At 44.9% G+C, this 22825-nt stretch overlaps 2 protein-coding genes across 12 annotated transcripts in view; one reads left to right on the top strand and one right to left on the bottom strand.

The window, feature by feature from the left end:
* ESR2 (estrogen receptor 2) overlaps nucleotides 1-9754 on the top strand; it is a 51393-nt gene extending 41639 nt beyond the window's left edge. Inside the window, 4 exon segments of the mRNA XM_037503488.2 lie at nucleotides 2515-2667; nucleotides 2670-2691; nucleotides 4690-4835; nucleotides 6602-9754. Coding sequence (XP_037359385.2) covers nucleotides 2515-2667; nucleotides 2670-2691; nucleotides 4690-4835; nucleotides 6602-6633 — 353 coding nt within the window. The 3' untranslated portion in view covers nucleotides 6634-9754.
* A 1290-nt stretch (nucleotides 9755-11044) lies between these two features.
* Nucleotides 11045-22825, bottom strand: part of SYNE2 (spectrin repeat containing nuclear envelope protein 2) — a 308736-nt gene continuing 296955 nt past the window's right edge. For 6 of the 11 annotated variants that reach the window (XM_054690979.1, XM_054690994.1, XM_054690992.1 and 3 more), the window contains exons 106-116: nucleotides 21979-22261; nucleotides 21066-21134; nucleotides 20008-20147; nucleotides 18151-18265; nucleotides 17204-17406; nucleotides 16033-16233; nucleotides 15059-15187; nucleotides 13728-13919; nucleotides 12969-13055; nucleotides 12479-12528; nucleotides 11045-12239 (exon numbers count right to left, since the gene is read on the bottom strand). In XM_054690979.1, the coding sequence (XP_054546954.1) occupies nucleotides 12014-12239; nucleotides 12479-12528; nucleotides 12969-13055; nucleotides 13728-13919; nucleotides 15059-15187; nucleotides 16033-16233; nucleotides 17204-17406; nucleotides 18151-18265; nucleotides 20008-20147; nucleotides 21066-21134; nucleotides 21979-22261 (1695 nt within the window). In that variant the 3' untranslated portion in view covers nucleotides 11045-12013. The remainder of the gene's footprint in view (nucleotides 12240-12478; nucleotides 12529-12968; nucleotides 13056-13727; nucleotides 13920-15058; nucleotides 15188-16032; nucleotides 16234-17203; nucleotides 17407-18150; nucleotides 18266-20007; nucleotides 20148-21065; nucleotides 21135-21978; nucleotides 22262-22825) is intronic. The other 5 variants (XM_054690990.1, XM_037503484.2, XM_054691000.1 and 2 more) reach the window with 3 other exon arrangements.

Genomic DNA, 22825 nt, shown 5'->3' with positions numbered 1-22825 from the left:
CCGGTATATAGCTCAACGATTTATATTTTTAATTTTAGTGACAATTAAAATAAAAATCTTTATTTTCAATATTCCAAACTTTGCACTGAGACACGTCAGTCATGCGTTGCTTCACAATGTTTTGGTCAATCACACTCTGATTTTGTTATTGTAGTCCCAGTGGGTGGTACCTTATTGCTTGCGTTCTGCAGACTCTACCATCTATATTTGTGTAATTACACTATATGAGTGCAGAACAACAAAACCATCTAATGACATATTTCTCAGAATGTATCTGTATTGTTTGGTGATGTATGACTATACTGATAAACTATTTTGTCTCCTATTACAATCCAAAGATGTAGTATTTCTTTATGACCATAGAAGTCCATGGAGCAGATGTCAGGTAGCAGAACAGATTAAAGGGTAGTTAAGAAAGCACTTGCTAATGCAGCTGAGGGCAATTTAGGGAAAATAAGCTTAAGATAATTTTTTTATCCTATCAATTGAATAATTTCCCACATACCTGTGCATGAACATGTATAATTATCATTTTGATTATGGTAATGTGATTGGCTAAAACAATGCAAAAATTTGAACCTATGTGAATTCAAATTTTTCCATTTATGAGTGTTTACAAGTCATTGTACTAGGTGATGGGGAGATGTTGAAAAGCAAACTGAGTTCATGTCCTCGGTAGGCATTTATGTCCAGTCTCACTGAGGGTGGGAGGGAGCCAGAGGCTTATATGTGGACCTCCAGGATGCTGGACAATGAAGCACCCTTTGCTGGGGACACAGCCCTGCCAGAGCTTCAGAGGTGAGCCCAAATCATACTTAGGGAGGGGTAGTAGGCTGATCAGGGAAACTTCCAGAGGGAAGTATATAATCAGGCTGGGATCTAAAGGAGGAAGGATATAAATAACAAGGGGGATATAAACAAGGATATATATAAACAAGGATATAAACAACAAGCATTTGTTCCTAAGCAGAAAGTTCAGCTTACAGGGCAAATTCAAGGAATTGGAAGTATGTTTCAAGATAAGGTGAGCTGATGATGAAAAGAGCAGGGAAGTTGTTAAAGATGAGTGAACGGATCTGCATTTGGGCAGCTTGAAAGGGGCACACCGGGTCAAGCGTGAGGACTTGTGTCCTCAGCAGTGGGAGGGCAGTTCATCTACTCTGAGGATCAATAGGAGGTTTGAGAATGTGGAGAGTCAGGAAGTTTCTCACTGGAGAATGAGATGGGCAGGTGGATTAGAACTGTAGCTTCTGGGCTATTGTAAAAGATGAATACTTGAGATGTGTGTCATCAGACATCATGGAGCGACATAGCAAACAAGTAAAATTGCATCATTGTGGTTCAGCATGTCCTTTGTCTTAATTGAACTGTGTTCAACTCAGTTGATCCAAGTTACCTTAACTGAACTGAACATGCCAATTTTAAATGGAGAACAAAAATTGCCGAAACAGATTCTATGGATGATGCAGTACCAGCAACCCTTCATTCTCATTATAGGCAAAAGTTGGCAGCTCCCCTGTTGATTTCACATATTTGCTATTTATCCTTACTTTGAAATCAAAAGTCTGGAAGAGAAGCTAATTATTTCCCTGCTTCCAGGCATCAGGGAGTCTGGGTAGGTGGTGGTAGGTCTTACCCACCGGTAAGAGGGGTGAGTGGTAGATGAGAGGGGTGGTGGATTAAGGGAGGGATAGAGAGAATGGAACAGGAGATTTACTTGTTATAACCATGGGGAGTTTGTGTATCTCAGAAGCTGGAGTCACAGGGAAACTAGACACAATGCAGGAAAGGTGGGGGAGCAACGTATCTCATGGAGTGGTTGTGGGGACCTCAGGAAATGTGTTTTGAAGCTTTGAAAATGAGGACCTGAGGCTGCAAAGCTGGGTAAACTGGGATGGGGTCGGAGAGTTAGAGACAGGTCTTTCTGACTCCAAATGTGTAGTCTTCCTGCTCATCAGGGTGCCAGCAGAGGGGGATGCCAAGGGCTGGACAGAGGTGGCAGTGGCCTTACTACAGCTGTCAGCACGTGGCACACATGAGGTGATGGGCATAGCAATTGTACTTAGGCTAGCCACACTTAGATGAGGGGTCCTTACAGAGGATAAGAGTAAAACCTTTGTCACTTTGTGATAATCCTATCTATGTATTTGAAGCATTTTGCAAAGCTTATGTATGTATCTGGCAAACACCATCCATGGTTTCTGGTCGCTAGATGCATTTACTGCCTTGCAAAGCCACTCTTCTGGCCCAGATGGGCACTTGGAGAGGCCATTGAATCTACCTTGCATTCAGCCAGGCTTTCCCCTCCAGCACAGTGATGACACTGGTTCTGGGGAAAGGACACAATGGGGAGGTGACATGTGCTTTTACCATTTCACCACGCATGCAGATGTCAGAGCAACCCAGATCAATTTGGCTTCCCTTCTGGAGAATATAGGCATGCTTAATGCCTGAGCACACAAGTTCCATTTCCCTTTCTCAGAGCAACTACTGTGACTGTCATTCTTTGTCCAGGTATGTACCCATTAACTGCAGCACCCCAGGAGGCTGAGAGCAGCCAGAAGCTAACTCACTTACTGAATGCTGTGACCGATGCCCTAGTCTGGGTGATCGCCAAGAGTGGCATCCCTTCCCAGCAGCAGTCCATCCGCCTGGCTAATCTGCTGATGCTTCTTATGTCAGGCATGCCAGGTACAATCCCTGGGGGCCTGCTCCACTAGGTGCGTGTGTGCATGTGCATGTGTGTGTGTGGGGGGGGGCACAGTCTCAGAGGAGGATGAAGAGTTTTGGGACAAGAATTTGTCGGTTTGAGATGGATAAGGTAGAATTGTCCTCTTGGAAGGAAAATGAATCCCTGAGCTGGAGTGTGGATTTTCCAGTCCTAAGGACTGTAATTGAAGTTGAGCACATCGTTTACAGTGAATGATGTCATGTGACACCTTTTCAGATCTTCCTGGCATCCTGCGGTGGCGCATCTGTTTTTTAGTTGCTGGGCATTTTAGCTTGTTTACAGAGTTCTAAAAGGGGTGACTCCCTGCATGACGTGAACTCCACCCCTCTTTGCTCCTCAGGCTGGTGCCTGAGTCATTTTCCTGAGAGGCTAAACCCAGTTCTCCTGGGTCAGCACCTGAGGCTGGTGATCTGAGGAAGGCCAGAGCCTCAGGATATTAAGGATGAGACTCAGAGGACCTGTGATGCCAAGGTTGAGAAGGCAGGTGGAGTGAATTCAGGAGATGCAAGCTATGGGTGCTGATGAAGGGTGACGACAGGGCCACAGGCTGAGGCTCAGTGCTGTGTCACCCCAGGGGTAGCCCACCCTGAGGCTGGATGAGCAGGTGAGGATGGAAGATAATTGCTCCCCTGAGGAGGAAAGTCTTAGGGACTGAACGGAAGACAACATACACTTCAAGAATTTCAATGAGGGGGATCAAATAAAAAAATGACCTCTGCCAGTTTCCTTTTTAATGACTCTTCAGCACACAACCACTTGTAGACCAGACAGTCCATCCTATTTTTGGATCTCATATTTGTAAATTTGCTTACTTATAAAATTTATAACCCTACTCTTTTTTTTTAATTTTATTTTTATATTCCCCAAACAATTGCAACCCTTTATTTTTGACCCCAATCCCTCCCCCCCGCCCCCTCCCCTCATAAAGTGTCTCTGGTTCATAGTTGTTTGTTGATTATGATTTTCACTTTCTTATAGATATTCATTTTCCTGGTCCCTTATTTAAGTTTTCTAGATTCCTGCTATGAGTGAGACCATCCAGTATTTTTCTTTTTCTTTCTGGCTTATTTCGCTGAGCATGATCCCTTCCAGCGCCATCTATGTTGCTGCAAATTGCATGTGTTTATCTTTTTTGAATGCTGAGTAATATTCCATGGTGTATATGTACCACATCTTCTTGATCCAGTCATCTATTTTTGGGCTATACTCTCTTTTGAGGTCATTCTTGTACAGTCACAGATTGGCGAAAAACTTCAGTTACCCATGCTTGCATCCTCAGCTGAGGGCAAATGAGCTGATGCCTGTCTTGTTTCGGTTCTCATCATATGTCCCTTACTGCTTGTTTTTACATTTTTGTGCTGTCTTAGAAATATTACTGTTTAAAAACGGCCCCCCGCAAGCACAGTGCTGTCTGTTTTTCCTAAGAGAACAAGGATATGATGGGCCTCGTGGAGAAATATGTGTTGGATAAGCTTCATCCAGGCATGGTGGGGGTGTGTGTGTGTGTATGTACATACGTACATCTAGGCTGTGAATTGAATGTTAATTGATCAATGAAATATGTTCAATAAGGGGTCTTTAAAGAAAACAGGTTGCACATTACTCTATAAGGGTGTATATTAATCAACTGATAAAAATTGTGACCAGACCTCTTCGGAAGTGAACCTGGTGTTTCCCCCAGGAGTAATGCTTCAGTATTTGTTAATTCCGTCTTTGTATTAAATTTATAACACTAACTAGTGTGAACAGTGAGAATCCATTGCACTGTGCCAGGTGCTGTCAGGCCACAGTAGGTGGGGGGTGTAGATGATTGAAGGGGCCAGATGCCATTGAACCAAAGGGCTGGGGGAGATGCATGGGCTGTTGGGAATTGGGGATGGATGTGCTATGTGTGGGTGAGTTGGGGAAGAAATCAAGTTCCCAGGGCTGCTTCTCTCAGCACTTTTTTGCCCCCGTAGTAACAAGGGCATGGAACACCTACTCAGCATGAAGTGCAAAAACGTCGTCCCTGTCTACGACCTGCTGCTGGAGATGCTGAATGCCCACACACTTCGAGGGTCCAAGTCCTCCGTCGCAGGGTCTGGGGGCATCCCAGCAGAGGAGAGTAAGAGCAAAGAGGGCTTCCAGAACCCCCAGTTTCAGTGATGCCCAGCCCTGAGGTGAACCAGCTGCAGAGATCAGAGGCTGAAGCATGACAACAGCGTGAATCGTGAGCCCCAGAGGGAGTGGGTGGGCTTCCTTCTACCGTGTCCCTCCTTTGCTTATGGCGGACTTGGTCAGGTGCTGTCCTTCTCTCGACCTCCCCACTTCCCAGGAGTCAAGGTGAGAAGGCCAGACTTCCTTGTGACCGGGGTGTGCTTGAATGCAGTTTCTGTCTTGCTTGGTCCGCGGGGTCTCAGTGTGGACCCTTCCTTTCCATCTCCCTTGCATTCCTTTGGGAAACACCTGAGAGAGTGGTGGACATCCGAGTTGGAAGGGTTATAAAGTAGACGGGGGCTGAATGTGGCACTCTCACAGGAAGGGACACCCCTTTATTGTGACATAAGCGGCCCTTCTTTGGCACCACTTGATTGTAGGATTGAAAAGCATGATGACAATCAATTTACTAATTTCGCATACCTGCCTCACAGGTCTGTGAGGACTGAGGTCATAGATTGCTACTACTCTGCTGAGGGCCAGAGGAATGGTGACCTAGGAGCCAGTGGTCGAGCTGGGACATGAGCCAGCTCTTTCCCTAGACCTTGTTGCCATCGTCACACAGACTCATTCCCCTTAAATTGCATTCATAGGGCCTGAAAATTGTGTGTGTGAGATCACTTTCATGGAAGATTGTGGAGACTTATATCTTCCTGTCCCTGGAATTTCACTTTCTTAGAATGCTCTTGTCCCGAGGGGCCTTGTGTGTGTTCAAGAAAGGTTCAGTGTAGAACAGGCTCTCTTCTGAGAGTGTCTCTTCCCTGGGGCAGCTGTCACATCAGCCATCCACGGGAGATGGGACACTGCAGGCTGTGTGTGGGGACGCTCTCCATGGAAGCCAGTATGTCAGGTTCAGGGCCAATCTGTGTGACTTGGTTAGTTCAACACTTGAATGAGACCTGGTTTGTGAAGTCTACTTGAGAAAATATATAGGGGTAATTATTTAAAGCAGAAAGAATTCTTTTATACCCTAGGGCTTTTTAAAAATATTTTCTTATTAGAACATTTTTATGGTGAGCTGGCTGATACAGAAACTGAGTAAAATATTAGCTCTTTTTCCAAGTGGAACATAAATAGGGCAAGAAATTACAACTTTTTAGAGAGTGAAATCCTCATACAAATTTTCAGGAACATTGTGATGCATATAATGAGTTATATCTAGACTTTGGAGGTGAGTTTTATGATAGTGTTTTTAAAAATTGCCTTTTGAGAGGAGATGAAATAAATTTTCTTTTCAAAAGTACGTTTACTTTGGATAGCACATTCTCTATTTACTAAGTCATTAGAAAGATTAAATTCAAAGTGGTTCCTGCTAATGAGACCTTGAAGAATTCTTAACTTTGACACTGGTGCAATTTTACTAAAAGTTGAGTGAAGCTGTTTCAGAAATACTTGGAGACAGGCCTAGAGGACACACCATTGTCTATATTCTGAGGTGGTTTGAAGTTCTTAGTGACTCATTGTTGTGGCCTTTGTGAGATTTGGTACAGAAAGTATAAGCTTGATTTTATAGGAATCAGTATTATCCAGAAGGTCAACTTTCCTTCTTTCTGGCCACCTTAGAATCCCATGTGACAAACAGAGGGAATGCGAGGCTAGGAAGTGGGAAGTGGGGCAAAGAAGGCAGCTTTGAACATTTATTTGCTGATGTAATGCTATTAACTATTTATACAGGAGACTACACAAGTCAGAAAAACAAAAAATGAAACCAAATGATGCAGTGGCTTATTATGCAGTAGTTAAGTTGGATTCTGATGCCCAAGGTAAGCACGAGTTTGGGCTCAGGTGTCCAAGCACCTTTCTATGCTAAATCCTTGCCTATCTGGACTAGTGCCTGCTCTCTGTGAAAACACATCCAGTGTGTGCTTCTCATCTTCCTCAAATATTTCCTGCGTGCTTCCCAAGGCTACTTGTCTAACTACACTTGAATTTAGCCAGCAAGGAGGCTGTGGCACTTTGGTGATTTCATCTTGGCTCATGTGTCACCTGATATGCTGGCAGTTTAGTCTACCCTGGGAGGGTCTTCTGTGCAAGGCTGTTGCTTAGACCAGGGTCTAAGACAAGTGAGCAGTTGAGATAACAAAGATATTCTTTGTATTGTTGAGAATAGCCTACGTCCTTCCCTCCCTCCCTTGAGATGAAGTGCTGTACACCTCCATGCCCATCAGTTCCAAGTACAGCCTTTATAAATGCCAGCAGCGTGCAAAGTCAGGCTGCCATTTTTGGGTATTTTGGATAAAGTCTCGGTGTTTATTTTAAAGATTAGTCATTTCTCTTTAATAGGCTTCCTTTTGGAGGTTGTCAAAAATGGTCCATGGACAATTTAAAATTGCCCCATGGCTACTGCAGTGATTTCAGTATTTTCAAGTACAGTTTTGCACTGAACTTTCAAGTTCAGTTCAGGAATTAATTAGGAACAATAAACCTGACAACTATCAGCAGGACTTGAATATGGGGGAAAAAAAAAAAAAAGCCCAAAACATCGAACTATGCTTTATGTGCTAGGAAAAAGTGATTTTTGTTTTTGCTTCTCACTCTTGTGGCGAGATTCCTTTTCTCAATCTTGATTTATCATTTAATAAGGGAAACTTATTTGTAGAAGATGATGGAGATTTGGGCTTAATTCCAAAAACATGAGTGTCTAATATGGGGGCATATGGACAAACTTTAGTAAAGTAAGTTACCGTGGAAGAGTCTTAATATTGAGAACACTGGGAAAAGAGAAAGAGTGGCACCTGCATAGTCACAGGTGGGCGGGAGAGCTGCTGCTCTGCCAAAAGGACATTGGAAGAGTGTTCACTCAGGTGCTGGGAGGACCCTCATGGGTCATCCCAGAGTGAGGTGCACAGTGAGTGTCAGGTCGTGGGTCTAACTGGGTGTCCCCTGATCTTTGCCATGTTCCTGATCTGGTCTCAGCTCCGTCACATACTCGCTGTTCACAGGGGATTCAGTCCTAACAATCTTGGGGATTTTTCATGAAAAAATTGAGGTGGGAACATAGTATTAAGCTGTCAGACTAATATATCTGGAGGGCCTCAACTGTATTAAAAACAGTACAATACAAATTAACAAAAATTCTCCCGAGTGAGAGACTTTATCTTAAATATTTCCCCTGCTAACTCAGCTGGAAGGGCAATTATTTTAGATTTTAGTGAAAAAACAAAACAAAAAACCAGTAACCAATTCTTGGCAGAGCTACATATTACACACATATATAAAATAAGTTGAAGCACTTTTAAGTTGAGGCACTTTCTACCAACAAAATTTGGTTCTTATTTAAATCTGGTAAGGGGTTTGCATGTATAGACACCTCAAGTTCATGGTGAACCTTCAATTTCTAAGTCTATTTTGAAACAAAATATTTTTAAGATTTCACACATTTCTTTCAAAGCTGCTAAAATCTTTAAAAACTGGAATAAAGGCTATGTGAAGGAAATGATAAAAACATCATTTAGTACCTGAAAACATTTGTGGGGCACTTGTTATATGATATGCACAGTTCTCAGTGCCTCATACACTCATATTTAGTGCTTTAAGTAACTACTTTAATCCTAATTTTCTGGCCGTGGGAAATGAGAGGAGTAGAAGCAAACTTGCTCAAGGTCATATGGGGAGTAAGTGACAGAGCTGAACACAGGCAGTTGAAGTTCAGTGCTGAAAGTAATCAGGCAGTTTAACTGGTTAAATATATACATTTAGACTGCAGAATCCCTCAAATTCAATGACCCAAATGGCTGCTCTAGTTTGATGGGGAACATGCCCCGTAGACACAGTAACGGAGCCTGCCTGGCCAGCACTTTTCCTGCCACAGAACTGGCCGTGAGAGTCCGCTGTTTGCAGCCAAGGCTCAGGGTACAGCAGAGAGACTGTTAAGCTATGGTTGTTTTCTATGGTTCCTTTAGCTACCACCTTCTCAGCTTCTATAGGACTGCATGAACCTTTCCAGAACAGGCAGAAAGAAACAGATGAATGGTGACACTCCAGTCCTCCTATTCTAGGCTCATCAGCTAGTGCCGCCACCTCCTTCTGTCAGTTACTGCTTCCCTAGATGCTCTGAAGTGGGGTAAGTTCTTTAGAAATGTACCCCTGTAAAATTCTCACCCCCTTTTATGCATTGACACCTCCCTGTGGAGTCTGGTATACTATAGTGTGAAACACATGCCACTTATTTTTTATAGCTCCAAAGTTGCTGGGATTTTGGCTCCTGTGGCAGGTTGTAGCTATGTGTTGTCTCTGTGATATATGATCTTCTTACAGTCATTTTTGTTTTGGAGTCAAGGATCCTATACACTGGTGGGACCACTGTTCTGTGATGGCGAGTTTTCTTTATGGGAAGGGCAGAGGTGTGATGATGATGCTGGCCCAGAGCAACTCCTGTTTATCTGCACAATCCATGTGGCTGCATTTTTTCTTCCAGTGTTGGGTGTCCATATGCCACAATTAACGGTCCTATAACTTTATTATTCAGTGGTCCTATGTACTCTAGAGCTTGGTGGCTACCTATGATTTGTAATTTTTTTTGGATGAATGCTTTATACCAAAAGCAGGCTTTTAAAATTTGAGCTTTTATACAAATGACTGTTTGCTATTGTGTGAAAGCAGGTTTTGAGATCCACTTTCCATCCCTCCAAGTACTACTATTTCTGTGCTGTATACCTTCAACATCTATGGAACTGTTGCAGAAAAAATTTTAATGTGGAATAAGCTAAATAAAGTGTTTTTCATAATTTTGCTTTAAAAAGTGTATTTGTTGGGAGTTAAGAATAAGATTAAGAAGTTGCAGTAACCGGGTAAAGTAGTCAATGTTCTTGCGCTGTTCTGAATTCTATTTTAGGTTTGTAGAGTCCTTCAAGAATTTGATGAAAACCTTGGACACTCTTCCTAGAAAAAGACACACACACTATTGTCTACAATGTCAAGAGTTAAGAATCTGACATAAGCTGCGGAAGGATTTGTAAACAGCAGCAATTAAAGTCAGCTAATCTCACACTTGTGATTTATGACTACAGGCACTGTGCTCAAATTGTAGCCTACAAATATAAAAGTCCTGGTATGTAGTGCATAATTTTTTGGGTAGATTTTGTGTAATTTTCTGAGCCTATTACTATGATATCCCATCAGGCATACAGAGAAAAATATACTGGAGTTACCTTGATGTCAAGCATCATGTGAAAATTTCCCTTCTGCATGAGGGACAGAAGATGAAAAACCTTCTAACAATGTAAAAGCACTTCCTGGGGTTGAGGGGAGGGTGGCAGAAGCCTGGACTACAGGCTCAAGACAAAAAGCCTTTACTCTAGAACTGTTGGCATAATGAGGATTAAAAATGCAAATAATCCTTGCACTGCAACTTTGATTTACTCTAGAGATTCATTCTCCTTTAAGGGCAGAAAGAGTCTTGAATGATCACTCCTTTGGACTGGAAGATAGAGATTCTGCCTTTCGCCTCTGGAGAAACTGGAGCAAGGACCTTCCCACTGATTCAGAGGCTTGAAGAAAAAGTTTGGGTAACATTTTTGCTGAAATTTCCCTTTGGGATTGTTTTTTGTGAAAAGGGAGAAATTATTTTGAATGCCTTTGAAGATACTTGCTAAAAAAGTACCTTTTAAGATAATTTCTAACAATTTGTAACTTTAGATACTGAAGGTAAAGTGAAGACACATTCCTCCCTGCTGGTCCCTCCGCGTGATGCTGCTCATGAACCAAACAAGCTGGGGTTGTCGGCCCCAAGGAAGGGCCACTGGCACTGAGGGCCTAGGCTTCATTCGCTGAGGAGCTTCCCCTGAGGTTTGTGCTTTGCTGAGGAGAGGGGAACTGAGGATGCTGTTTGGTCAGGGTGTATTTTTAGTGTTAAAAGAGAGGAGCAGTTAACTGATGATCTGGTTCAGTAACTTTGGTGGCAAATAGACCATGTATTAGAATTGTACAGAAAGCAGGTAGTTTTGCCTATAACATTTACTACACAATCTCTGCTAGTTCATTCTGGAGCAAGCTGGGAATAGAAAAATCCAGGTGAAATGACCCTGGGTCCACCTTCCATGCCATTTCGCTCTCATGGCCCCTACACGTATAGGCCGTGGGTTTCTAGCGCTTAAGTTTTTATAGTCTACTTATTTTACTTTGTACAGAAAAAGTGAATGAATCCCCAATATTTTAATTTTCATTCTATGGAAAATTATACATGCCCTTTAACTTTAAAATATAATCCAGTACAGCAAAAGTATGGCTACTTTTTTGTTTTAATGAGAAACATCTGAGTTGAACAGACCACAAACAGCTTCAAGTTTCTGTGCCCCCCTCCCCCATTGCCAAACAGTTAAACAAAACCTGAAGCATTACTTTAAATGTGAAAAGTCTTATAAAATTAACTTACAAAAAACATTGCTATCAAGTCTATAGTTTGGCATTTACTGTACATTAGTCAAAAGCTCAAGCTAAAATCTGATTTTTTAAAAAAATTGAGGTTTACATTATTCATACAGATTTAGCGCTGTTAAAAAATATGCACAAATAACCACATCCATGCAATATAATTTCTTTAAAAATTTAAAGCAGTATAAAAGCAGACTGAAGTACTGAACAGAATGTTTGGTTTTTAACCCTCAGCTCCAGATTGCTAGCTGATTGGAATAAAATTAATTCTAAACATTTTAAATATGATTGTTTCAATCAATCAGCTAAGGGTGAGTATGAGTTTCAGAACCATTTCTAAGGTGGAATCTGCTAGCTTTTTCTATAATATGTATTAGGTGATGAACACTACTGTTCATTGACCATATTAGCTACATTTTAATCTTTTACAAATAAATCAATTCACAAAGTGCTTGGCTTTTCAGGAAATTGCAGTTAACAGAGATCCTGAAACCAATCAATTTTGCCAGAATGCTCTGGGCAACTGTTGGACAGGTTCCCTCCCCTGGAGGCAGAGCAGCCTTTGAAAGCTGCCCTGGGTCCTGAGAGCCAAGCCCAGGAGGAGGTGTCCACAGCAGGACCCTGGACTGTGCCAAGGCCCAGAGTCACTGACGCTGGGCCCTGGGCCGTGAGCTGGGCATTGGTAGACAGGCTGGAGGTGGAGTGCTGAGCCCTCTATGTGGGCGGTGGCCCGTTGGTATACCTCAGCATGGGGTAGAAGGACCTGGCGAAGTTGTTGGCCTGAGTGCAGCTGTAGTCTTCTTCGGAGGAGGGCAGCAGGCAGGCGAGGAGCAGCAGCAGCAGGAGGAGCAGTTGCAGGGGCAGCGCCGCCCTTATCACCCGGGAGAGGAAGGAGCGCTGAGGCTGCAAGCTGCTGTGGCCAGTGGGGCCAGGTACCCTGCTAACAGGGGAGGTGGAGAGGTCAGTGGTAGGTTCTGGAGGCAAAACCTACTCTCCTGCCTGACCCCCTGCTTTCAGTAAAAGACACCTAGGACCTGAGAAAAAAGTGAGGCAACTGCTGGGGTTCAGTTTTAGGAGAGAAGCCCAGGCCTTTTCTAGATGAAAGAAAAGTTTTTACAAGGACCTCGATAGTGTCTTGGCAGGACGGGTGAGGTGCGTGTGGCTCAGGGGGGAACTCACCTGCTGTCTGTCTTGTTCTTGCCTTTCATATTCCTCACTGTTCCGAATTCCTGAGAAAGAAAAATAATCCAGTTAGTTGAAGATAGCGAAAGATAAACTTCCCAGGTGGTCTTCCTGACTAGTTTTGAAATTAGAGTAATACATTTGAGTGAACTCTGAGGTAAGAAATGATGAATTTCACACTCCAGTTTGTCAATCTATTTTTCATGAAGAGCTCAGGAAGCCCCTTCAGCATGCTGGAAGGAAGGACTCCCATCTTCCCCATACTACTGTAGCCCCAGAAGAAGAGCCACTAGTAGAAGACACCCTTGGGGTAGGTGTCTAAAAGGTGTATTTTAGTCCTTAGGGTTTTTTTTTTTCTTTAGCGTAAACCTCTTGCCTGACCAGCATGTTGAAACAGCTGTGCTATTATAAAATGTGTAGTGGGGTTTTGGAGTCCCAATTTCCTGGCAACTCCATAAACTTTAAGAAATAACCCATGTTTTCTCACCTTCATTTGGGGAGCTGGCAGGGATGCTGCTGGAGGCTGGGCGCCAGAGTCCACCTCATCAAGGCCAGGCAGAGATGGGTCTGGGTTCTGAAATCCACACACCAAGGGTCAGTTTGAGGGAACGGAAAGTTCTGAATAGTCTCAAGAGCACAAAAACATGCTTCCTGCAGGTTTTTTTCTGTGCTCTCCTCTCCTTACCCCAATTCAAATCTTTCTTGAAGAGGAGGCTCTTTTATTGCTCTCGCTGCCACTCTAATGGGGACATTTTTAGACAAAAGGAAACAAGGTAAGGCCAATCACTTGCATTACTAAAGACACATAGAAAACGCTACGGCAGCCAGAGGTTTCCATGAACAGCATGCTCGCTGCAGGTGTCAGTGTGGTCAGCGGGACAGGAAGTACAGACTGTGGGACGGCACATGGATTGGGTATGCCATTTGAGTTGGATCCCATTTTAAAGGAAGATACATGAGCGTGTGCCCAGGACTGTTGAGAGGACTTGTGCTATCACAGGGATAAGTGAGGACACAAGTATGTTTGGCACAAAGGTAAGGCAGCAGTGACAGGGGTTTAGTTCCAGCCACATTAACAGGCAGATGCCATTGTTACCTCCCTTTTACAAATGACCACACAGGTAGAAAGAGCACGTCTCCACACTCCACTCAGACCACATGCTTAGGGCCTCCCTCCCACAGCAAGGCTGCAGTGCTGAGGTACCTAATGGGATACCTTCATAATGAAAAGCCACCACGGACTCACCTGGCTTCCCTGCAAGGACGTTATATCTTGGCACACTTGCTCAAGTAACTGCTTGAGTTTCTTCTCAATAACATGTACCTTTTCTTCAGCCTCAATATAGTCTTCTCCATGCCCCTTAATAAGAAGGCTGTTTGAAATCTCTTGTAAGGTGTTTACTTGAGGTTGATGGTCTATGAGCTCCTTTTTCAGTTGCTGAAGATAAAAGTTTCTCATCAGAAGGGATGCTAGTGTGGCCAGAGGAGGCTTACTCAGTGCCTAGAAAATTCTGGGACCAATGTGTGGGTGGTGCAAAGGTAGAAGTAGAACCTCCTTCTAGCTGCCTATGTCCTCACAATACTCAAGATACCTAGTAGTGTGTGCCCTACCTCTGTTTTCCTTGCCTTCTCATTTAGGAGACATTTGTGATGTTGGAAGAGCTTTGAGGAAAGAAGTGAGGGGTGACCTGGGAAGAAGAGGCTGTCATCCACGATGCAAGAAATCTAAGTCCATGAGCACATTATTAACAACAGAGAGGAATTGTGTCAGGTGAAACAGCTTGAATTCTTGCAGGTGGTTATCTTGCTGTCCAATGCAGTAGCCACTAGACAACATGCAGCTATTTCAATTTAAGTTAAAATTAAAAATTCAGTTTTACAATTGCCACATTTCAAGTGCTCGTAAGCTCCCTGTGGCTAGTAGTTACCGTATCAGCACAGATCTAGAACATTTCCATTACCTCAGAACATTCTACTTAATGGGGCTCTGGAGAGTGGGGCTTTCTAAAATCTCAGTATATAATTTTTTTTTTTTTAAATATCACCAGCAGTTTGATTAAATGGAACCACCTCTATGGATAAAAATGTCACTTGAGTGCATATAAGTGAGAATATACATCTAAGAATATACATCTAAGTTTGTTAGTGAAATAAATATATTAACACACAGTTCCCCACCAAGTAAGACTTTTCTGTTGTAGATATGGAAAACTATTGCTTATTGTGGCTGTGGAGCAAATGGGTGTGATAGTGCTCCCCAAATGTGCCATATTCACAAGAGAAATACTACTTCTAATCAAATGGCCATCTGCAATGCTAAGCACCTATGTCCCCAGTGCCTGATTGTCTTCAAGACTTCCTGCTCTGGGCCACAGCTTTTCCTCCCTGCACATCATCCTGTTTCAGAGCTATAACGGGATGCTCAGGAGACACCCGCTGGAATGGGAGGGCCAGATTATCCAGCAGGGCTACACCAAACACCAATGGCATCGTTCCATGAAACACTGGGCATGGCTCCTGAAAAACTTGCCTCCAGACAGAGCAGTGATTGTGCAGAGGCCCTTGAAAGAAACTTACCAGGAGTTCTTCCCGACAGTCCCGGAGAAGCTGGGGGTCTGCCTTTGGGTCGGTGACATGGGCCTTCTGCCTTCGGCTCTCGGCGCCCGCTAACCACAGCAGCAAATTCTGACTCAACTGGTGGAAGTCCTTGAACAACATACAGCACAACATTGGGCTTTCTGAGAACTGCGAAAGGAGGTGTGCTGGGAGCAGCTTGCTGTTGCTAATCGTCATAGTGATCTGCTCCTCTTACCCAGTGAGTAAAAAGGCCAGATTTATACTTGGTGCCAGGAGGCAGATTGAACCAAGTGAAAAAATGACAACAAAAAAGGGGTGGGGTGAGAGACATGGTTCTGAATGTCCTAGCTGATATTACATGGGAAGACCACACAAATTATTCAACAAACTGTGCAATTCAGTGGTAAAGGGAGACGACCCTTTACCTGTAGACAGGGCTCAGTCCCGAAGACGGGTCAGAGGAAAACCACACTGCAGAGCTCAAGTGTGCTGACCATTTACTGTGTCGAGTACTGGGCTCAGGTTAAATGCATTCAGTCCTAAAAAGAACCTGGTAAACTAGGCACTAAAATTGTTCCCATTTCTCAGATGGGAAAACTGAGGTCCAGAAGGTCCAATGATTAGCTCAAAGCCATGCAGCTGCTAAGCTGGGTTAAACTGTTCCTGTTCCAGGGCCAGATCTCATAATCACTCTGCTGTATGGCCTCCCTGGCAGAAGGACAGACAGGGTCATGTGAAGTGGCATTTCCCACCTACTGCAATGCTTGCAGAGCGCAGAAGACATAGGCCAAACATCACGCCTCCCAGACAGCCAGTGGGCCTCTTTGGAAACACATGGTAAAGCACTTGTTTCCTATACCAGTCATAGCTGGTTGTGCCAAAGCAGCCTGATGATGGTAAAAATAACTGTTTGTCCCACACTTGTGGGCCTGGCTGTGCCTGGACTGGGCCTTGGGCAATGGCTGTGGGCGTACCTGGCACTGCATGAGCGACCGCCGCAGGCTCTCTCTCCAGCTCTCCACCGCACCCTGTGCAGCGTCCCAGCGCAGGCTCAGCTGGCCCACTCTGTCCTGGAGCTCTCGGGATTCACTGCTCTCCGCTTGCAGAAATTCCTTGCTGCTCGCGTTGACAGAGGCCACTAGAGCCTTGTAGATGTCAAAGGCTTTCAGTATCTCCTACCACAGAGGAAAAGGATTGGTTTAGGCACTCTGAAAACAGTGACGTGGGGCTCATTCTGTGCCTCAGCAGGGAATGGAGCTGCCAAATGCTGTTCCAAGCCGTGGCCACGGAAACAAGAGTGACCTCGCCTATCACTGGCTGGGAAGCATCAGGTGAGGGAGCTGCCTTACAAGGTCAGTGAACTTGGCCAGCCAGCAGGGCCTGTCTCCTGATGGGTCGATTCTACCAGAGGCGTGAGGAGACCATACTGACCCCTGGTTGGTTTAATTCTGGACCAGATTACAGGTTTTCCATATAAAGTATTCATAGTTACCTAGCATTTGCTCCTAGAGATCACAGAAGTATTATTTCTTAGGGTGAATGCTAACCCTGGATCTATTAATGGACAAATGCACAAAGTAAAAAAACAAAGAATTCCAGGATACTCCAAAACCCCTGCCCTGGGTCTTAGGAGCCCAGGCTTGTCAGGGTATCCTTACGGTATGGGGCTAAATGTTCTTCCTTGTTCCCTGCTCAGTTCTAAAGTGGTGAGGGCTGACTGTATGGGTGACAAATCCTAACCACGCAACGGAGTAACCAGCTCAGGACACCAAACTCCTCAGCAGGTGAGCTGCTCCTTCCCATACTCCACCATTGGTTTTGATTTGGGCCATCTGCACACAGTTTGGAAGGGCACTTTGGGGTGCTGCCAGCACCTCCCTAAGTGTGTGGAAGTGCTGCTGAAGTCTTTCCAGCACTGCGCATCTGAACCACACCTCCCTGACATTGCTCTGAGTTTTCGGATCATTTGTACATGCTCTGCATCTGTGTCATGGCCAGATACAGATGTGAAATGGAAGAGGATGATTCTACCACACACCATTTGCAGTTGCATGTTACACGACTAACAGAGCGGATCCTAGTCCACCAGAGCAGTGCATCTGCATGCACATTCTGACTTCCTCTTCCTGCCACGCTCTCACTCACCTTCAGTCTCTTCACTCTGAGTTCCATCTCCTGCACATCAGCCGGAGGCTCTGCCATCTTTAATGTTTCCAGCTCTGCTTCAGTTTTCTTCAGCCACGTGGCAATGTCACTGATATCAGAGTTCAGCTGCTGCAAGTTTTGTTTTATTCTGAGCTTACTGTGGAGTTCTTGTGCTTGAATCAGCTCCCACCTTTCAAAGGCACCTGGAAGAAAAAGGCCATCAATATAAAGCAATACTGCAAACAGATTTCTCTGCCTCCAAGTAAGTCAGGGTCAAGGAGATAAGAGCTGCAGGGATGTCCCTTGCAAGGGCCTCCGGGTTTGGTAGTTACTGCTTCCCCTAGGACAGCACATTTCCCTCACTCTGGTTCAAGGCCAGGCGAGCACACTCCCACAGGGCTGGAGTGAGGTGGAGGCTGCGCTGGAAAACCCGATGTGTTGCCAATACGCACTATGGTCCAAGTTCAACATTTCGGTTCATGCTGTTTCTAGGGCGCTTTCTCCTTCAGGCTGTGAATGATCAGGTCAGTACTATTGGCTTGAATAGTACTACGTCGGTACTTTAGACGTAGCTGAGTGATTCCTTTCATAGTGACTGGCCAAGTGAGGAGGCACCTGACACAAGTCTTGACCATCACCTTCATGTGTGATCATTTCCTATAAGTTGAAGTCATGAATGCATGTCACCACATGGGGCCCCATGTTGTCTATATTTAGAGAATAGTTTCAGAGTTAAACAGCCCAAGAGCTGTGTTCCTGAATACGGGTCAGCAGATTGTAAAGTTACATCGACTGCTATAGGGTAAGGTAGCGGTTTAGGTGAATCATATAGTCGATCGATTCCTAGTTAATGTTCTGTCATTCAGTGGCTTAAAGTAGATCCCTGTCAACCCTAGACACCAGACTTTACCGCCACCGCTTTCCCCAACTGCCTAATTGAACTGTACCTGACTGCTGCCCAGTCAGTCCGGCCAGGCCATCATCTTCCTGTCTTGAGCTGCCATTCAAGACTTGTGGCTCTTCTTTGCCACTGTCGGTGCTTGGAGCTAACAGCAGCTTTACCTGGAATAAGTCAATTTTTCAATTACCAACTATACACTTTAAAGGTGGTCTGAACAGTTACCTTGGTTCATATTATCAGGTGAGAAATGATTATCTTGGTGGTCCCTTTCCTTCAGAGAGTGACTGTTAGTAATGCAGATGGCATCTAAGGGCCCGCGGAAACAAAGCCTCAGCAAGGCTGAGGGAAGGGAAGTGGGTGAGATATCAATCATGGGGGTTAAACAGCCTGATTTAATTTACAGACTTCCTAAGAACCACACAAAGACAGTAAAAAGACTCAGCAGAATTCTATTGTGCTAGTACTTTTTATATTTGCAGCATTTTACAAAATTTTAGTTAGCCCAGGCACTCTGTAGAGTTGGCTGGCATCATCGTCACCAGGAATCAGAAGCACACAAAGGATAAATCCGCCTCCAAGGGTCATTCATTACCAAGTATTATCCTTCTTGCACATACTGACTCTTCTGTTATCACAGAGCTGATTGGGCTATTATCTCAGGCCTTTCCAAAAATAAATGTGTCCTTTTTAGAAAAGCTATGCCTTCTCTGGATGGTGTCCACATAGCATCCTTGTGTGGAATGCAAAAAATACAAAACCCTTCATTTTTTGTGGTGACATGTCTCATTTCAGATACAAAAATCAGTTTGAATTTTGCAACTGGCCATGTGAGGGACACAATCTCTAGAGAAGCCAGACCATGTGGCACTCAATGTAAAGCAAGGCTGAGGTGCTGGGGTACCTCCCCTGAGACTGGCAGATCTTATTCTGCACCACAGAAGAACAGATTAAAAATGATTACTGCTTGCTAAGCAAGAGGAAAAGTTTCTGAATTTGGCATGGAGAAGCCATTATCAAATGAGCATGTACTGGCAGAATCTTCTCCAATTATCTAGCAATATTCTCTCCTAGACCTGGAGGATATTCTGAGGGTATATCCAGTGGTACTTACATTGCTTGTTTCCCTCTGTAATGGCACTAGCCATACGCGAGGCATTTTAATTTTAACCTGCTCGTCACTAATTCTCTGTAATGAGAACAATCTGTGACCAGCATTAAACCCTAGGCTGGCTGACCCCCAACAGCTGCTGAGCCAGAGCGCCAAGGCTTCATGTTGCCTAAGGAAAATGTAATGAAGAAGGGACAGTCACTGCTATAAACAGCAAATAACAGCAGTAATAGTAATGATGATGGTCACTTCTGAGGGCCTTCTTTATACTTTCAAGTTGGTTATCCTGCTAAAACGGTGTAGGGTATGTCTGCCCTCTTGTAAGTGTCCCTCCCTGAGAATAAAGTGCTTATGGCCTCAGAGCAAATGACTGGCAGGCCTAGGATTCAAACCCCATCTGCCATAGCACACTGTCTGAATATGAAGTTGCACTTTAATAGGATGTGTGGTCAAAAGGAAAATATAACAAAGCTTTGGGGGAAATCAGGAAAGCCAGCGCTTTGCTTCTCCACTACTTGCATGGGTGATGGAAACAGGGGTATTATGTGGACAAACATTTGTATGTCCACACACACACAAAGATGGTGTTGGGCCAGAAACCTGTATTTAACTCTGGTCAGTCATGCTAGAGTTGTATAGGGTCGTAGCCAAGTATCAGCAGAGAGATTGGCGCCATGGGAAACCAACTCAAAATGTAGCCAGGCAGCGAGCACATACAGTATGCACCAAAATCTTAAATATTTTTAGCTATTACTAATGCACTTGAATTATATTCTCAGTGGGGTCAAGACTTACATAGGCCGGTTTATAAGGGGTACTGGAATCTGGGGGGATGGGCCGTACATTCCTGTCACCTCCCATTGGTTTGTAGCGATGCTTGGGGCAGGAAGGGCTGTCAGGAACATGCCATGAGTGGCCCTCGGAAATGGATTTACCTGCAAGGAAAAGTAGCAAGTGACAGTCCATTCCTTCTAACCAAAGATTCATATTTAGTGACAAAAAAGGGTCACGGGTAACATGGCATCAGGTTATAGTATGAGTTCTGCAGCTTTCCTTGCAAAGCATGCGTGTTTGCAAAATGTCACTATGTCCCAGAAGGGAATGGAATGAGTCATGCAACTGAGCCACACTGGGCCTCCGCTAGATGGGTGCACGATGCACGATGGAGCACAACAAAGAGGATTTGCTGTGGGATGAGTGGTGTTTTGGAGCTGGGGTCCCTAGTAATGGGGATATTGGGCAGCCAGGTTAGGGGCCAAGAGGGCTGAAGGCCTGTCAGGAGTCGGGGGATAGGGGAAGTGAGCATGAGGGTGGGCTTGGGGATCAAAGGGTTACTTGAGACTCTTCCCCCAGCACTACAGATGGGGATGGGGCAGGGGATAAAAGAGCCACCAGTCAAGGAATGTAAGGTTTCTTCTCCTGCAGCAAATGCAACAGTGCCTCTTACCTCCCCTTGCCCCCGCTGCCCTCAACCCCACTCTCCTCCGAGAAAATCACCATAAGCAAGGAAACAGTTCCAAACCAAGCCACCATGAAGAAAGCTTGGCCAGCGCCAACAAGACTTCGGTTAGATGGAGGGAAAATAAAAATTAAAATAGGCATCATGAAAAATTCCCTTCTGCACAGGCCTGCGGGGTGGAGAGGGATGGCATCGAGGCTGCTCTGGTCGCGGGGCTGGGAATGAGCACGCAGGAATGTGTGAGTACAGCAGTGTAAATACACCATGACGCGAGGACTGAGGCGCATGGTGTCACAGAAGGCAGAGGTCAGACATGACATGGGAGCGAGGTTTAGATGCAGTATGTGCCACGGGATGCTGCCATGTCGAGATACATGCATGGGCAGGGGCCTACCAGAAGACGCTCTCAAAGTTTTTGTGGTCATTTTAAGATATGCCTCAGGATTTTCAGGGATTTCTATATCTGAAAAAGAATAATGTCATTTTGCTCACTGCAGGCGTCTGTAGATGAATGAATGCCCAACTATTAAGTTAAAACAGTAGAAACATTGTCAGCTGGAAGGAGAAAAGTAACTACCCTTGATCTGTTTTATTAAAATGCTTTGAAAAAACAGGATTTTCCAGCCAACTAACTCTGGCTGTCTGAAGAAGTGTGGGGAAGTGGAGTGCAGAGAAAGGAGACACTCTCCTGATACTCTGAAAAACTCAGTTGAGGGCCTTCCTGGTGGCACAGAGGTTTAAGCACTGCACTGTGATGCTGTCTGCAGCCTCTGCAGTACAAGTTCGATCCCCAGCCGGCCAGGGAGAAACCCACATGGCGCGGAGGACCTCTCCTGCCTCGCCCACTGCTCCCCTCAGCAGTGTATTTCAGTCAGTCTGCCTGTTCTGTTCCCCACTCTGTCTCTGGTAGATCCTCTCACCCCCTGCATCTCTGCCCCATGCCCCAGCTCTTGTATGCATAGATGGATAAATCTTAAAAAAAAAAAAAAAAAAAAAAACACCAAAAAAAAAACCTCAGTTGAAAAGTTCACTGACGAGCCTCGCAAACAGCCAGAGGTGTCAGTTAATGGCCTTAATGTCCGAAACATGAATTTGGTTTTTTTTTTTTCTTTCCATCCCACCTGTATTCATCGTGAGCAAACTCTAGGGTCAATCACAGGTGGGCAGAATGGAATTAAAGAAGTCACAGGATGACTGGGCCAGTCATAAGCCGGACTCTCGATCATGAGAGTTGGCCATGTTGCTCATGCGCTAAAATCACAGCCAAATGGGTCCGTTTCAAGGGTTCTGGAAACCTGGGCTGTTACCTGACAGTGCACTGTAGAATGGGCCTTCCTCGTCTTCTTCGTGAGAGGACGAGCCCCCCACATCACCTGTGTGATCCCACTCTAGGGGGATGGAGTCCACACTGACGGGGGTCTCACAGCCAGACCGCTCAGGCCCCGGAGCAGGGGGCACCAGCTGACAGAGGGACTGAGGAGACGAGGGCTCCTCGCTCGCTCTCCTTTTCCGCCATGAGTCAGTCTGGATCTCCCGCGGGTCTTCCATGTCTGTTTCATTCTCAGAGGCCTCCTTTTCATCTTCCAAGCCCTAAAATGGGAGGATGCAGATTTCAGAATTAACCAATCGCAGGCTGGTGTGTTTATAGGAGTTGGTCCTGCAGTTCCTAAATGGCCACCATCAGCATATCTGAGGCCATTTTAAAAAGAATCAAATTCCCAAGCCCTGTCTAGTTACTCCAATTTAGATGATCTAGTGGGGATAGAGGTGGGGTGGGTGTCTAAAATCTATTTTCCACAAACTCCAGCTTTGTCCCTAGAAAAAATAAAAAATTTGATAATCTCAAACAACTTAATGTAGAAGAAAGTGGAAGCCAAAGTTTCACTGAGGAGTAATGGCAGCTTCCTCCAAAATCAGAAAATTAATGGGCCTCCCTGGTGGCGCAAGGGGTTAAGATGCAACCTATGAAGCAATCCGCAGCCTCTGCAGCACAATTTCGATTCCCCGACTGGCCAGGGAGCAACCCATGTGGCGCAGCAGACCTCTCCTGCCGTGCCCGCTGCTTTCCTCAGCAGTGTATTTCAGTCAATCTGCCTGTTCTGTTCCCCATTCTGTCTCTGGTGAATCCTCTTATCACCCCCCACCCCCCCACGC

The sequence above is a fragment of the Talpa occidentalis genome, unplaced genomic scaffold, assembly GCF_014898055.3.
Source record: "Talpa occidentalis isolate TD23 unplaced genomic scaffold, MPIMG_talOcc4v2.1 talOcc4.11, whole genome shotgun sequence".
NCBI classification, from domain to species: Eukaryota; Metazoa; Chordata; class Mammalia; order Eulipotyphla; family Talpidae; genus Talpa; species Talpa occidentalis.
This window is presented reverse-complemented; position numbering and strand designations above follow the sequence as displayed.